The 18,441-nt window shown below is 32.8% G+C and overlaps 1 protein-coding gene across 1 annotated transcript in view; it reads left to right on the top strand.

The window, feature by feature from the left end:
• Positions 1–737: 737 nt before the first annotated feature.
• LOC149491359 (uncharacterized) overlaps positions 738–18,441 on the top strand; it is a 33,598-nt gene continuing 15,894 nt past the window's right edge. The window contains exons 1-7 of the mRNA XM_089697860.1: positions 738–837; positions 1,663–1,862; positions 4,991–5,095; positions 7,987–8,157; positions 8,278–8,526; positions 10,059–10,204; positions 15,147–15,293. Of these exons, the coding sequence (XP_089553986.1) occupies positions 738–837; positions 1,663–1,862; positions 4,991–5,095; positions 7,987–8,157; positions 8,278–8,526; positions 10,059–10,204; positions 15,147–15,293 (1,118 nt within the window). The remainder of the gene's footprint in view (positions 838–1,662; positions 1,863–4,990; positions 5,096–7,986; positions 8,158–8,277; positions 8,527–10,058; positions 10,205–15,146; positions 15,294–18,441) is intronic.

Raw genomic sequence — 18,441 nt, 5'->3', positions numbered from 1 at the left:
TTTACTAGAGAGACTGGAGAGAAAGACTATCATTTAGCTAGTATTTTGGCCTGTGTAGTGGCCGCTGATGGGGTCACGGACGAATTCTACCATACCCATGGCCCCGTCGTTGATGCGGCTTTACGGAACACAGTGGGGTATTGGTCGGTAACCCACGGCCCCTTCCCCGGAGGCCGTGGATCTTTGCAAGATTTGAACGTGAACTTTGCACGTGAAAAAAGATATTTTCCCTTCAATAATATTTAATATAAAGAAAGGCTCGTAAGGAGGGAATTTGTGTGTTTGTATGCTTAGCTCATAATATTATTGTAAACTAGATTTCCGCCCGTGGCTTCGCCCGCGTTTTCAAAGGAAAACCCGCATAGTTCCCGTTCCCGTGGGATTTCCTTGATAAAACCTATCATATGTGTTGATCCAAGTTACCCTCTATAAGTGTGCTAAATTTCATTGTAATCGGTTCAGTAGTTTTTACGTGAAAGAGTAACAAACATCCATCCATCCATACATCCATACTCACAAACTTTCGCCTTTATAATAGCAAAAAAACTATCAAATAAATACTTTTTGTAACTAATCCAATATCCACGTCTTAAAAAAAATATATTAATGTCACTTATGTTTATATTATGTTTACAAAACTCATAAAGGTAGAAATATATCTATTTTAGTAATCTGGTGTTATTGCGGAGAATACGATACATTTTATATTATTATTATAAAGCTATTTGGCTCGGAAAATGTTGTCTGCGGCCAAAGTTCGCATCCATGGGATGCAGGATGAGAATTGGGTTATAAAGGACAAGATCAATCAATACAGGGGCCTCATCAAATTATATGGTAAGTGTTGTTCCCCATAACAATTACAGCGCATCTGCATAGTGCACACTCCATATAAACAGACTGATTTAATTACTGCTAGCGGAGACTGCCTGCTTCCACAATGCATTTAGTTGGTGCGTATTTGTGTGAGCGGCAATCCGTATACAACAGGGCCTACTAACAAAGAGATGTAAATTCGGTATGGTACCTATACCGTTTTAGAATGCCAATGTAGGTAACATAGCTACATAACAAATGCTCATAGCATTTCTACTTATAACTTCTAATTGCATACATATTTCCTATATTATGCCGATTGAAAACTAGAGTATTATATTCCTACTTACCTTTACATTTTTTTAGTTTTTCATGTCTTGTCATGAGTGGCTTTCAACATGTAGCTGGCAGCAACACAACGCAACGTGTTGCACAGTTCACAAAGATTGTTGGAATGTTCTCGCCTGAGGAGCATCAACAATAAAAGAAAGTTTCCTGCAACTGTTGCTCAATTTATCTATTCGTATTGAATTGTATAACTATCTAATTGTATTAAATATTTTCCAAAAACAATAAAAATAAACTTTAAACTAGGTAGTATGAAAATGTAACAAAATGCTGTCGATAGTGATAAAGAGCTAACAGTTTATTATGAAGCTGTGATTAAAGTACATAACAAAAATCTTGAGCGCTCGGCGCAACGAATTTACCCTGAGCGGATTTCACAGATTTGATTAAGATATGTTCCGCGCTATATTTTATATTATTAAGTTTGAGTCACTTCTCACTTGATATAAAAATTAAATCTGGAACAATGCAATGTTCAAGTTTCTTGTTGTTATGCAGAACGTGACCGTAAGATACATGAAGGCGATTTGGCAAAGCAGAAGAAGCGATATTGCCGCGATATTCGACAACTGCGCAAGGATATCAATACAAAGCGGGAGGAACTAGGTGTAGCCGTGTATGGTGATAAGCAGTTTTTGAGAAATGCATTTCAAGAACACAAGCGCTTACAACTCACCTATATGAATAGTCAAGCTGATGTTAGTAGATATTTTTTTTAATTCTATCGGTACTTAATCTATTTATGAATACATGAAACAAAAACTTCTTGTACCTAGTTACGACCTTTTACGAGAATTTCGTTGGGAGGATGAAATTTGGTGTTGCACGTAGGAGTGCAGAATGCTTATCTTTTTTTTAACAAATTTATAAAAAAATACATTAAATAATAAATATATAATTATAGACCACCCACTTCCATGCAATTGAGACACACAAGCCTTAGAATTGAAATCAAATTATTTCATCGCACAGGACAGTTTCAGTTTGTATATAATCAAATGAACAAATCCAATATCTTATACCTACATACTAAAACGATGATTCAAATCAAATGCTAGCACGTTGCCTACATCAAATCAAGGTGGTATACGGCTTTCGCACTTTGGATTATACATAAGCCCTCAAAGCTTACAGCTGCTACAGGTTTAGACGAGACAGGCGGCTCCCCCATTGACGTTACTGCATCACTGCTAATTGATAAATCCTTGTAGCACTAGGCTATATTCGGGAGCCCTTTGAATTAATTGTATTGTTAGGTACTTATAATTCCATTCTTCCTTTTTCCTTTTTAAGTTAAAAAATACAAAACATTTAAAACAAGAAATTACGACTTTCTGACTTCTACAATTAATGATATTAATTTACAATAATACTAGCGGTCCGCCCCGGCTTCGCCCGTGGTACCTACATGTTTAAACTATCCTATCTCTCAAGTTGGATCGAACTGCACATGGTGTGCAAATTTTATTATAATCGGTTAAGTGGTTTAGGAGTCCATTGAGGACAAACATTGTGACACGAGATTTATATATATTAAGATGAGTTTGAGTACTTTAAATTTGATTACCTAGGTACCACTATTAATATTATAAATTAAAGTGTAAATTATAGTCAGGTGCGTTTATCCTTGTCAATTTTTTGAGAGTGGTAAACAACAATTTGTTAGAGAAACTTGCTTTAAGCTCCTATCTGTTGTAACAACATGACTTCAATCGCATTATTTTTCATAATACGATAACAATGAAAAGTTCCGGCGGTTGTTTTACAACTAACCTTAAAGACCCTATAGTTGGTTGTTGTTTATACAATTCCTTTGGAGTTGCAATGAAGTCTTAGCGAGTTTCTTAAGATGTGTTTGTAATAAATTCCATAAAGAAAAATTTCTTTTCATTGTTACATGGAGGTCAACCTTATTATGTAAAGAGATTTTAATATGAGATATATTATATGAGAATGCAGTCTGTGTTTGTAAGTTATTTACAATTTGAACGAGGCAGCCGGTAACACAATCTAGTTTATTGGTTCAGGCTCTGGACTGGATATTGTGGCTATTGGATTGTGAATAGATTTTTGGGGCGAAAATATTTTGAATGGAACCATATAAACAGAAGGTTACTGCGGTTTTATATCGTAAAAACCTCTGTACGTTTTCATAAGTGCTGTCAATAGGATTAATTAAAGCGAGGGCGAAATAACGGACACCCACTATTAGTTTCCCTAAGCATTGTATGTTCCTGTCGATTTCAGATAAGGCTAAGGGCCGGTGTTTTAGATTCTCCCAGCAGTTCAACATCTACTGGGAGTAATTAATATTCAAACAGTACTTCTTTAGTTAGTGCGTTATCTGTTTGTTATTGTTAAAACATAAAAATAGTTATCTGAATTTAATACTTAGATTTCAATTTCGCCAAAAACATAAAGTAAATCATACGAACCAGCCTTTTACATAAAACTGAAATTAATCCTTATATTAATAACGTAGCTGTACTCACCAATAATAAGAACACCAGTCGTATGATATTGGTCATATTGAAATGCAATTTATAAAGCACGGTTTACGTGTTTATTTATATAATTTTATTTTTAAGTAATGGTGGTTTAATTCTCATTTCCCTATAATGGAATTCGGTGAAGGCGCAACTTATACTTTCATTTTCATAACATTGTGTATCAAATAGAATAGATGCGAAATGTTTGCATCACAAACAAAAGCAATACCTGAGATCAAATTATTATCCCTATACAGTATTATATGTATATGTCTCGGTCAAGCTTCCAGCTTACGCAAGACTAGAGTCTATTTACTCGGAATTCGGATACAATGGGTAATACTATGAACTTTAGTCAAAAATACCAATATTGACAGAGCATAGTTTATAGCAACAAAACTTTTGCTATAATTTCATGCGTTTGGTTTTACGCTAATAATGGTAAATAAATAATATAAAATGAAGAAATCAAGACAATTGGAAAAAGAAAGAAAGAAAACGCATTTAATTCCTAAGAAAATATTTCATTACAAAGGCGAGGTATATTTCCAATCAACAATTTTTATTTTAATATCAAAGTTCATCTTAAAGCTCCATTTCTCGATTTAAAATATGCTACGAGCTAAATCTGTAACCGATACTTTGTAATTTAATCTAGGAAGCTGAAATAAAAACTGCAATGCAGGATTTTTAATTGAAGGGAAGGAAGATTATTCGATATTTTATTTATGAATAGTTCTGTTAAATTTAATCCAAGCTTCGAATGTAGGTATTCATTTTTCGAAAATCTGTTTGCGGTAATTGATTTACCTGAAGAGTAGGAGATATTGGAGAGGCGTTTCCGTTGAAATGTAATTATTTTCTGTAAATTGCACTATTCATTGGAAAATAAATAGATTTGATATTTTATCTCGTGCTGGTAAAAATTGTTTCAAATCTAGAAGCGCTTTTACTTTCGTATTTTTCAAGTGTAGGTACCCTAGTTTTGATAAATATAACGTGGTAACGTACCACGTTATATTTATATTATATATTTATCAAAACTAGGGTACACGACATGAAGTGTGGAAAGTTGTAATTTAGTATGTCCCTGCATTATAATCCAGTTATTAAAGGCCGTTGAACGAAACATGATTAATATTTATAAATAGTTTTGTTATTGTGGATTTTCGAAGCACCATTAATTAATAATACATTGGTTTATTTAGATATTTATGATAGAAAATATTAATTAATAACAGATGCAATATTTAAATACTTAAATAATTCATCTAATGTCGGTATTTATGCCACCTTATTTATAATAACATATTAAAAGAACTAAATTTTGATTTCAGAAAGTATTAGAAAGCATTCATCAAGAAAATTTCAATAAGAGAAAGCAGCTTGATCGAATTCGCTACACGAAAAAGAAAAAAATGGAAATGTTTCGGCTTACGCAGGTTTGTCGATGGCAATTTATAATTTAATCTTGTCCGCTAATACAGTATCTACCATATTTTACATGCCACAACGTAACTACCTCAAAAATTTGCACCTAGTTTTTTACTTTTATGACAATTTCGTAGTATATATTTATTACGAGAGAGTAGTCGATTCGTGTATATTAAACTGTACTTAAAATTGAACTCGTTTCATTCAGAAAAGTAATCCATTGTACATTTTCTTACTTATTAAATTTGTGATTGGCATTTAAAATTGCCTAAGTAGGTAACTAGTTGTGCCTAGGTAGCCGTGTATGTGTCTGTACAATCTGTATAAGCAATATTAAAACAGTTAATTATAATGGAATGTTAAATTGAAAGAGAAAAAGTATACAAATAGAGTTAAAAGACTATTGCAATAGCTAATACCTTGATTAACACGCGGATTTACCAGGCCATACCATTAACAGAAGAGGATTTAAGTTGTATAGGCAGCGTAGTGGAATATTATATGCGAAAGCTGTTATAGCAAGGGTTTTAATGTAAGTAGCTTGAGAGCTAATTAATTTATAATTCTCAGTATTCTCTCCGTTTAAATGATTTTAGCGAATGTTCAGATAGTTTCATAATTTTTAAGGTCAGACGAGTTTTCGCTTCGCCGTTTTCAAAATCCAGGATTCATAATCACTTTTCAGCATTTAGGATTTAAATTCTACATTCATTTTAAATACTTTAGTTAAGCCATTTTTATGCTGCCTTAATGAAGTGTGCGTGCTTTGTTTTATTTAAACTACTTTATGATCATAATTCATAGTTATAGCGAAATGTTCCTGTACTTATAAATATGTAAAGGAGGACGGGTCAAATTGGGCCTGAAACTTGGGTTAAGACCTTGTTAAGACCAATACACACGAAATATTGTTTTTGAGATAGATCATTACACCTTACGAAAAAAATAAATCGACCGGGTTTTTGTAGGTACAGTCAAGGCAAAAAGTTTTATTTATTTGGCTATTATTTTGCGTACAACAACGGTGTTTTTAATTCGAGTGAAGTAAATATAAACCTAAATGTCACTGGAGTGACTGAGTTTAACCACAAAAAACGTCTAACTACGTTGAATTATAATAAACACGGTATAGGTACGGTACCTGTTACAAAACATAATATTAGTGTATTTCGGTTATTAGAAGGCTTCAGATTAGTACGTCTTTGTAAGTGAAAGTGAATAGGAGTAACATAAAGATATTGTCATTGTCTTATAGACTAGAGTAGATAATTTTTGAAACAAAAAAAAATCGCAGTCGGATGAAACCCATTAGAAAAGGAGGGGAATATGATAAAAATGTAAGGAAAAATAAATTACGGTCAATCCGAGTTCGGGAAGCGGGAGGGGGCAGCTTTTAAGAGAAAAAAATGGTTTCTCTCGATTTCCAACAAAACTACAAGTCCTATAGAAAAAAGTTCAATGGCAAAGTTGTAGGTAATTAAAAGTTCTACAACTTTTGTATTCACAATTTTTTCACATAACCTAAAAATTTAGGTGAAAAATTCAAAAAACCAAGTTTTTGGTCTTTTATTTCTATCTACTTCAAAATTTATTTTTTTTCTACGAAATTTGGTGGAAACTTACTTTATTATGTCCCAAATACACTGTAATTTATTTGATTGAAAATATTTATTTTTTCGCCTTATTTTGAATTAATACCAAAAAAACAACCTAATTTTCAATCGAAAAGTCACCCGTCAAAATATCAGCTTTTTTCAAAAACTTGGGGTGCCTTTTATTCATTGAAATCTCTACTTTCATATGGTGTAAAAAAAATAAACACCACCATAGTAAATGTTCTCAGGAAATCCATACAAACAGTCTGAAAATTAGCTTTTACTAAATCAGGCACACTTCTCGAACTACCTGAAATGTTTTTATCGACATCATTTTGCTTTTGAATATGCTGTAAAATATTAAACTTAGAACAGATAATTATTATTCTTTTGAAATATTACCGAAAAGCCGATACAAGAGAAGATATAGAGTTCAAGAAGTGTGCCTGATTTAGTAAAAGCTAATTTTCAGACTGTTTGTATGCATTTCCTGAGAACATTTACTATAGTGGTGTTTATTTTTTTTACACCATATGAAAGTAGAGATTTCAATGAATAAAAGACACCCCAAGTTTTTGAAAAAAGCTGATATTTTGACGGGTGACTTTTCGATTGAAAATTAGGTTGTTTTTTTGGTATTAATTCAAAATAAGGCGAAAAAATAATTATTTTCAATCAAATAAATTACAGTGTATTTGGGACATAATAAAGTAAGTTTCCACCAAATTTCGTAGAAAAAAAATAAATTTTGAAGTAGATAGAAATAAAAGACCAAAAACTTGGTTTTTTGAATTTTTCACCTAAATTTTTAGGTTATGTAAAAAAATTGTGAATACAAAAGTTGTAGAACTTTTAATTACCTACAACTTTGCCATTGAACTTTTTTCTATAGGACTTGTAGTTTTGTCAGAAATCGAGAGAAACCATTTTTTTCTCTTAAAAGCTCCCCCCTCCCGCTTCCCGAACTCGGATTGACCGTAATTTATTTTTCCTTACATTTTTATCATATTCCCCTCCTTTTCTAATGGGTTTCATCCGACTGCGATTTTTTTTATCTTTTCATTATTTTCAAAGGCTTCTACCCCAGGCTATTATAACAGTTATTAATTGCAAAAAATATTATACACAAAGAAATAAAACTTGATGTGACTGTACAAAAATCCGGTTGATTTATTTTTTATTTTTCCCGTTATGTATGTGTTATGATCTATTATAAAATCAATATCTCATGTGTATTGGTCCAACTCAAGTGTTCAGGCCCAACTTCCATAGTAAAATGCCCATTCTCCTTTTTGTACGCACAGCTTGAGTCAGCGGAATTAAGAGATCGCCTCCTGTATGAAGTGGGTGGTAAATTGCCAGCCGAGAAGAAGGAACAAGCGGTAGCTAACTACGTACAACGCGCTAATATAAAAAAGAATGCGGCTTTAGCCATAAAAGTCATGTACAAGAAGATTTTAGATATTCTTAAAAAGGTGACGGTGATCTTATAATTCGTACATTTCAAGTTAAGAAACTCATTGTACATTGGTAATTTATTTTGAATATTTGTGAGCCGAATAGTGGCAATGTGTAATTAAAAACACTAATTATAGGACTCATCGTACTTCACGGTAGTTTTGGAAGCGCTGAAACTCGACTGTAGAGCTCAAGGGAAATGCTTAATGGGCGCGACGGAAATGGGACAGCTTGCGATGGAGTATCTTGACGATAGGAAATTTGAATTTAGCAAACTGGAGAAGGAGATCAAAACAAATATGAAAGAAAGAGAAAGGACATTGAAATTGGTCCGGCGCGAAGTAGCTTATTTAACGGATTCCTTCCCTAACCTAATTCGAAAAGAGGTTAGTGATAGCATTAATTATTATTATTCACCAATAAAACATCAATAATTATTTCATCTTTTTTTTTCTTTCATCTTTCATCACAAATTTGTTTACTCGTTTACTAGCGTGATACGTTTTAATTGAATTTGTATATAACTGCGGTTAAAATAGTTTCCTTTGAATGAGCTCGTTAGATAAAAAAGGCGAAGCAAATTATTTTTTTTAATTTGACTGTTACATTTGATTCTTAGATTTTTTATTAAATTATAAAAAATTCCTGCCAAAAGGTAAAAAGTAAATATATATAAGTAATAAATATAAATAAGTAAATATACTTTAGTATCTACGACTAAACAGATTTGCTTTAACAATTTGATTTGACTAGGCTTAGGAAACTATTGCATCGAATTATTAATTTATATTTTATACTAATTCCTAATACACCAAGTTTATGTTGGACAGCGGCGATTAAGACTGAATGTCTATTGCAATATTTTGTGATAACATTTTAAGATTAACATTCCCCAATTGCCAATAGCCGAGAGCGTACAAACCTTAGATCATTAATGGTTTAATGCTTAATGCTTAAGTTCATCACTTGTTTACTCTATGTATGCGCACTGTAACGGACAAACATTGATATGGAGACGGTTTATGATTTTTACTTTTTAAATGAAAGCAATATTTACGCAAGCAATTTTTATTTTTACAAAAATATCGACGCGAAAAACCAAATAGAAATCGGATATGAAACGAATATGCTTTTCCATAGTGCATTGAAAATTGTTTCAGTTCCAAACCATTCAAAGGGTTTGCGGAAAAGCTTTATTGACTTTATATTGAAATATTATATTGTTAATGAAAAAAATATATATTGTTTTATCCAGTTCCACCTTTGTATGAATGGTAAACAAAAATATTTACTCATAGAAATAATTGCGAGAACAGAAATTTACGTGTGAATTTTGGCTGGTTATAGGCTATGCTATGCTATGGGGTTTCACAAAATCTAATGTGGCGCCCTCTAGCGGACAAAACATACAGAGTAAAAAAATAAAGTTAAGATAAATATGCCGTGTTTGGTATCATTTGAAAGCGCTTTACTTGTACATTTTGAATATACTATATATATATATTTTATTTTTACAAAAATATACACGTTACATATACCTATCTACCGTAGCACTTTGACAACGTGTGACTGCGGTTTTACATACTATAGATATACCTATTGCATACTTCAGAATAGTATTGTATGACATTATTGTCAATTTACAACGAAGGCATCTTGGTAGTAATGCAAGTAAACGGACACAGTAGACTTACTGTGTCCATTTACTTGCAACTACATTAGCAACTTTGTTCAGTTCAGTATTCTGAAAATCTTGTTTTATACTTTTTCAGCGCCGTTTTTTGTCGTAGTTGGGTTTTAGTTTTTTTACTTTTTATTGTCATATTTTATTTACACATTCGCCGTCTTAATTTAGTTATTTGTTTTTGTTTTTTATATTTAAGAAATGAGTTTTAATCCTGGTTATTTTTATCGTCAGGAAGCGACTAATTTAGACGACCTCTACGAAGACGAAGACGCTGGAAGCAAACACTCAGTGCATTGGGAATTGGAGGAGGTTATGGGAATTTGCAAACGTTTACAAAAAGCTACCCTTGTCCCGTCCTTTGACAAAATTCTACTAAGGTTCCACTTATTGATGTATAACTATCTCGGTTACGAGTCAAATGAGTCCAGAAATTTACTTGTAATTTGAGAGCTCAATCGAGGTCGAATTTTTAAAAATTAATTTTTAAATTTAAATTTCCTTCGCTCAATAGCTTTATAGAATTTTACACTCTCTGTCGTTTCGAACTAAACCCGTGTAAAACGTTCGGAAATGCAATCACTTAGTATGCCTTTGAGAAATTAAGGTGCATTCACTTTTTAATTTTTCTAGATGGCAAGGTACCTTTTTGATATTTTTTAATAGCTCTTTTTCGAGCATCAATTTGTAACATCAATTAAAAAAGACCTCACCGTTGTCATTCTTTAAACAATTAATATGAAAGTTTTATTAAAGTGTTATTTTATTTTAGTTTTTGTTTAATAGTAAAGTCAATTTAGCTTTCGAATTTTGCGTATCTCGCAATAGCTTGCGGATAGCAATGTTTTCAAACACGTCTTTTTGTAAGCATACAATTCGTCCCGAATTAGTTTGAGAGCTATAAAGCCGAGCAGATAGAGGACTTAAAAAAATCCACCCTCTTGTACATATTATGTATATTAAAAAAAAAACGCGTCGCTAAAACGATACGTACGCTTTGTTCATATGGACGTAAAGTACGAGTATATCTAAAAATAAATATTTCTTTATTGATTCTTACGTAGTCACGATATAAAATATACAGGGTGTCCCACTGTTGGTATACTAAGCTCAAAGGAGGTTATAGTTTTGCATACGCTGAGTACGTAAAAAATACTTAAAAAATTCCAGACGCATTTTTTTTTCAAATAGATGAAATCTTAAAACTCTATGTGTACACCCATAGCAAGCAACCCGCCCATTTTTGCCACTAGCACGTGAGCTATCGTTTAAGATTATGTTTTCATAGACAAAATGCTCACATTAGAGAAGCGGTATATAACGGCTGCGCGAAGCTAGAGAAGAAAACATGGATTTTCAGGAAAAAAATATCAAAAAAAATTTAACGTAATTTTGTTGTTTATGTATTTTTTACGTGATCAGTGTATGCAAAACTACAAGTTCCTTCGCGCTTAGTATACCAATAGTGGGACACCCTGTATAATCCCATTTAGAACGATTTAATTTTTTTAGACTTTTGATGGAAATAATAATGAAATAATATTTAGGTAATCTGTAAAATTATGTGTTTGTCAAATTCGGTATACGTTTAATTTCAATTTAGAGGGGAAAATGTTTTGCCAATAATAATATTATCTAAGTATTTCGTTTTCGTCAAACTTTTAATATGAATTGGAAATTCCGTATATATGTAGTTAGAAGGCATAAAGCTTAAATTGGAAGTTATTGTAGAAACTTTGCAGCGGAGTACCAATTGAAAGATTTCGCGTAGATTTTTAGTAGATATAAAGGTAAATAACTTTTTTGTAAGTTCTGTGAAACTTTTGATGAGACGTTTCTATACAAAAGACTCCGTGTAGAGCATAGCCTTTTACATGTTTGTTTTGGTAATTTATTTACTCATTAAAGGAGTAAAAAACGCGCATACATATACATCATACGTATACTAGAGTGATTTAAATTTTATGACAATACAAGATTTATATGCTAACTAGAGAAAATGCATCACCTTACATTACGAAGAAATCCTAATGATTAGCGTCTACTTCTTTCGGCGTATGAAACCTTAAAGGGCTGATAGACGTAGAAACTTTAAAACCGCGGTTTTAAAAATCGCGTACTTACTCGGCTCGACGTCGGTGACACACGCAAGAGCTTGGTCAGTAGCTTCTCGCGCGTCACCGATATCGAATGTCTCTATGTCATCAACAGAGGGAATTTTATGTTATTCAGGAATTAAATATAGACATTTTTAATTTAATAACCAGCACCTATTTTTAAGTAAATAGCATTCTAACAAAATAAATGTTCAAAAATTGAAGGATATATTTTCGTTTTTACTATTATATTTTGAGGGTACTTTACAAAAAAAGAGCGTGTGCGCCGAGCCTACGCGTCAGGAGTGAAACTTCCTTGGCGGGATTCAAAAATACCTTCGCCAATATTCAATTATATTATATTCATTCATATTAATTATATTAAATTATTTTCATAAAACTAAAAGAAGAAGACGAAATTAATTGAACTTTTGCACTTAGTAACACCTATTATAGCTAGACAGGCTAGGCTCGCGGCTCGCGGCGGTGACAGACGTGCGAGCGAAGGCGGGCTACGAGTAAAATTTCAAACATGTTGGATCGTCAACGAACTTACTCGACGGTTTTTAAGTACGCGTACTTGGGGTGACACACGAGCGAAAAAGGTCGTCGAGCCACAAGTTCGCGTACTTACTCGTACGTCTGTCACCCCTATTACACAGTACATAGTCACAGGTCATCTGATAGAATAGACTTAGTGCTATGCACAAAGACGTGCTTCGTTCTTTATCTTATTTAAAATACTGCATGTTCTTGTGCAAAAATCAGTGTAATACATAATAGAGTTAATTTTACAATTGCATAAAATGGAATAAAATTTAAATATTTATTTGCATTTACGAATCTGAAAACTATTTTCTTGGGATTGCAAATATCTTCGAAGCTTTCCTGGTAAAGTATATGTAGGCATTAGGTCGGATTAATATTAGAGTGAAAATATACTCGCCATCTTTGAACGCTCCCCCCACTCCCCCATGCAACTATTTCACTGTTCGAACTATTGAATCGTAAACAATGGACTATTGTTAATTATTTAAAATAATAATTTAAAAAATATATTCATGAGTTTTCAATCTATAGTGGTTTAAAGTTAACTCAAAAATGGAGCATTTTCGTAAATTTTCTAAAAAATCTTAGAGAAAGTGTAAGAAATGTTATAGTATGCTATATATTCGTGATCTACTCAATAAGTTCTTTCATTTAATACCCCACACGGCATGTTTTGGAAATTTTTATTTTTTTCTTTGTATGCCATATTTAATTACCGTGGTGGGGGGAGGGGGACCACAAAACTGGTTGGCAACATCTGTCTATAGGATGTCTGGGATCTATACAATATATATCAGAAGTCCGATTTAGGTCCGCTATTTTTGCAAACGAACATCTCCTTGGAGCCTGCTCTATATAGTAAATTATTTTTTGAAAAATAAGGTCATAAAGAAGTTTCACTTCTTACGTGTGTACACTATAGTACACGCACACATTTTTTTATACAGGGTGTCCTACTATCGGTATACTAAGCGCGAAGGGATTTGTAGTTTTGCATACACTGATCACGTAAAAAATATTTAAACAACAAAATTACGTCAAAATTTTTTTGCTAAATTTTTCCTTAAAATCCATGTTTTCTTCTCTAACTTCGCGCAGTCGGCATATACCGCTTCGCTAATGTGAGTATTTTCTCTATGAAAACATAATTTTAAAAGAAAGCTCACGTGTGGGTGTCATAGTTAGGCGGGTTGCTTGTTAGGGGTGTACACATAGAGTTTTAAGAATTCATCTATTTAAAAAAAAATCCGGTGTGACCCACTCATCTATGAAACGCTAAAAAAGCTTTACGCCGGTTTCCCGTGGGTTAGTGGTACCGCCCCGGACGGACTACAGGCCAATTCATGCTGCATACGATTTTCAAAAGAGAATATCTTACGCGGCTGTAGTCCTACCACTCTAAGTAATAACTATAGTTATACTGAAATATTCAGTGATCCTTTAATAATAATTTTCAGATGTACTAGGTATATCTACATTTTATTACGTATCATTATTTCTATATAAGTTAAATCTAACAGTCTGTTATAGAAAATTGTACATAATATGATTACCGTTATTCCCGCTACAGCCAGGGCTCGAGTCGCGCAGCCGGCCGCATGTGATTATCCATTGTATGGAGTGCCATATCGTATTTATTCCGCTCCTTACGCGATCTTTTTGATTCGTTGTAGCACAATCCGTTGTGTTTTCATCGCTCTACGGGGCGCTTAAACTGTACTACACTGGTATACATTTTAGCCGTTGTTAGAATGGAATAGTACCTATACAATATACATCCAGAAAATGTATTCATGACTTTGTAAGCGTTTCTGTGAAGAGCTATATTATGCGTATTTCTTTAACTGCGTTGTGTTCGAGATGGCAATTCCATAAATATTTTTAACGGTCCGCTTACGAAAATCTATTCACAAAATAGATTTTCGTAAGCGGAGCGCCGTCGCGTGCGCTTCGTCTGTGTTTTGAGCAAATTGAATTTATAAAGTCACTGACGGAAACTTATGTCTTATGATCAATTGAATTGGCTATTTAGCAGCCGATCTTTTAACCATAGTATGTATATACTATTGTTTAAACGCTTGTGCACGACCAATAAGTTTATATTTTTTACAGTGTAAGCTTTATTTCATATCATATCTCACGACTAACATCTTAGTAAATGAAAACATTCATAAAAATATAAGAATCTATCTGCATATAATATTCTCTTTAAATTGATAGGAATCACGTGTACACTTAAAAAAGGATTGATATTTGATATAGGTACTCACATGCGCCTGTGTAATAATAACAATACCTCTTGAGAAAACTAGAAAATTCTATTCTTTTCTTACAATAAGGTTCTTTAGTATTGCAAATATCTTAGAGCTTGCAATAAGTTTGTTTTATAAGACGGCTTGAAAGATATGCACATATTGCATTGATCTATGTATATGAGAACGTAGGTTATTACCTACATATTATCTGTTATTCTCTATAAGGAATACAATAATATCAATTTGTCATCTATTTTCATAATATATTTTTATGCTTTAGCTATTAGGGTATTCAATTTAACTTACAATATGTTTATATTTTTCAACAAATTATATTTGCTATTTGATTTTGACAAAACTCCGTTTAGCAAACTTGATTAATTTTACATTTTGCACTCACTCTAAAAAATAAATATTGTTAGATTGAAAGAGCAGCACTACCAGACGGAGCGGCTAATGATGCAGTTGACTTTGAATGGAACGAAGAGGGACGCCCTCATTGAAGACCGAAAACACGCCGTTCTGATGCTTGACTCCTTGAAGAATGTGGGACAGGAGAAAACCGCAATGTAAGTCGTATTACGCGTACTAACTGATACCCTTTCAATAGCGATTTAAATGGAAACACTTTAATTTATATTGATGTAATGAAAACATATATGCATGCGATTTAAATTTATGCCCTAAATACACATATTGCAAATTGTTACATTAATTAAAATTAACCCGATCATTTATGATTAGAGTGAAACGACGGATTAAAATTATATGTTACTGTCATTCAATTTGTAGTCCATTTTCATTTCATCATCATGCCCTCATATACATGCCACCTACGTATAGTCAAAATATCTGGGTGTATGCATTTAACGTTTGACGTAGGTAACTATGAAATATCAGATCTATAAAAGGTATAGATGCAGTGCTCCATAGTCCGGAAAATACAATTGTACTTAACGCTGCCGTGCAAATCGATTGTTGGATTACAAACGTTTCACTCAAGGGTGCCTTTTGACTGCGAGTACTTTCAGATTTACTTCATTATATTTTAAAGGTGACCTTTTTCGGTTCCTGAAAGTGACTCGTGTGTAGTATATCCGTACTAAACTGTCGCACTAACTCTGTTAAGTTGATGACATTTTCCAGAATTTCGAACTATACATACTATTTTTAGATAACCCGTTTATTGGTGTGATCTAGTTTACCTATGATATTTTGACGTTCAGTTTATCGAAGCGTTTCGTGTAAAATGAACTTTAAAGTGCCGACACGTGTAACGGTACAAAGTGGACTATCGGAAATTTAGCAAAATTAGTGTAAAATGATATGGTATATGGTGAATGAGCTACAGCCTTATATACTAAGAGTATAATACCTAACCTCACGTTTTATACCTTAATATTAAACAATACATATAAAGCTGAGTCAGCATAATTAGAACAAGTAATTGTGGAAAAATATTGTACCGCTTCGGGCTGTATGATCTCAGCCTTCATGGCTTCACTATTGTGATCGCTTTATCGTGGATATTATTGAACTTATTTCATTCTCTCGTTATCGGTTATTCCTATCCATAACTATATTGATATTGTTGAGTTTTAATTTATTTTAATACTAGGTTTCCGCCCGCGGCTTCGCCCGCGTAGTCAAAGAAAAACCCGCATAGTTCCCGTTCCCGTGGGATTTCCGGGATTACATCATTTTCCCGGGATAAAAAGTAGCCTATGTCCTTTCTCGGGTATCAAAATATCTCCATACCAAATTTCATGAAAATTAGTTCAGTAGTTTAGGCGTGATTGAGTAACAGACAGACAGCTGACAGAGTTACTTTCGCATTTATAATATTAGTATGGATTGTAAGAATGGATGGATCCCACATTTAACTTACAAAAAATTATTGAATTATTGAAATACAATAAATTCAAAACATAGACTACAGTTTAGTTTGCGACAGCAAAATTTCAATATTAATTATAATACGAGGTGTAATTTAGGAATATTATTATAACCAATGTTAAATGGAATGTAGAGTTTTATAATGAAAGTTAATTGCATTGAGAAAACGCAAACCTTCGAAAGGTGGTTTTAATGATTTTCAAAACCGTAATTTTAATTATGAAAGGTAAAATAAATCAAAATCCAGAGTGTCGGCTCGGGTAGAATGAGTTGTTATGGCGTCCATGCACGCAACGATTAACCCTACAGCAGTCGCGTGGTCTACACGTGTAATCCAGTGATACAAATTTGCAAAATTCTAAAAATCTAATAGCTACAGTTATTTCATCCTTCGTGTACTCTAAGTTGAATAACTGCCGCATACATTAAATGCAGCACGGAGAGTCAGATGCGCGTGGTTGTGCAACAGGAGCTCTGCGAAATTCGCGGTCTACGTACGATGCCGCGCGAACAACTACGTAAGTTTTTTGTTGTGACTGTTTCATTTATTTTTTACAAATATTATATTGTTATTTTGAAAATAATGTTACAGACTTATACATTATTAATTTTATAATGTATTTATTTATATTTGCAGGTAAAAATAGAGTTATTTAGATAATTATGGACAACAGACGAAAGAGACTGATCGAGGCTTGGTTAGTCGAAAACCGTTGTCGTGATGATCTTGATGGCGACTAGTCAAGTTCAGATATAGACTACAGGCCCGTGTTGAAAAAAATATGGGTCATTTGAACCACCAGGAGACCTATCTAGAACGATATAAGAGCATAAAATAATAAGATTCAGCACTATGCCGTCACTTGTAAGCTGTCCAACTGAGTGTCGATGAGAATTCGAAAGTACAGGTAGACTCGGTAAATTTTGGTCACATATTTTTGTACGGCATTCTTTACCACCGATAGATCCATTAAAATAATAAGAAAACTTACGTTCTTATTATTTTTAATGGATCTATCGGTGGTAAGAATAGTGCTGAATCTTATTATTTTATGCTCTTATATCGTTCTAGATAGGTCACCTGGTGGGTCAAATGACCCATAACTTTTTCAACATGGGCCTGTAGTCTTTATATAGCAATGAAGATTTATAAATAAATAAACAGACTTTTTAATTTATTTGTGTACTTTTTCTTGTTTTAAAAATGGTATACCCTTGTAGACCACGCGACCTCACACGTCACTTTTAGATACGCGACTACTATAGGGTTAACCTGAAAGTTATTTGTACTGATAGCCTTATAGCATGTAGCCAAGAAGCTCTCCTATATGTACTGTTATTCTCAACGTTTATCATTTTACATTCAATACTGCATACTTTTATTTAATTTTTTACTTGTAAATTGTATAATACATCAACTTTAATATACGGTTATAAGAATATATGTATAAGTGTCATGGAGGTACGCTCTACCTTGTCCATAACAACAAAAATACAGTTTACATGGAAAATTTTCTGGGAGTTTAAAAAAATAATATACCTAGATTTTTAGAAATAATATTAATTTTGGTTTCCGTTTACTCCGCTATAATTGAAACTAATTTTGTGACTATATCTTGTTCCGAGTCATTTCAAACTATTCAGGCAAAACAACTAGAAGGCTATACTTTAAATGAAAATATAGGAAAATTAAGATCAAATTAATATCATAAAGAATTATTGCAAAATAAATCATTACATGTATTTCAAAATTCAATGTTGTAACAAATATAAAGCATTTGTTGCTACTTCTATACTAATTTGGACTAACTGTTATGTTTA

The sequence above is a fragment of the Colias philodice genome, chromosome 1 (assembly GCF_061535455.1).
Source record: "Colias philodice isolate Cphi_HAF_F1 chromosome 1, ilColPhil1 Martin Lab GWU primary, whole genome shotgun sequence".
Lineage (NCBI taxonomy): Eukaryota > Metazoa > Arthropoda > Insecta > Lepidoptera > Pieridae > Colias > Colias philodice.
Note: the sequence above shows the minus strand (reverse complement) of the source record. Positions and strands in the feature narration are given on the sequence as shown.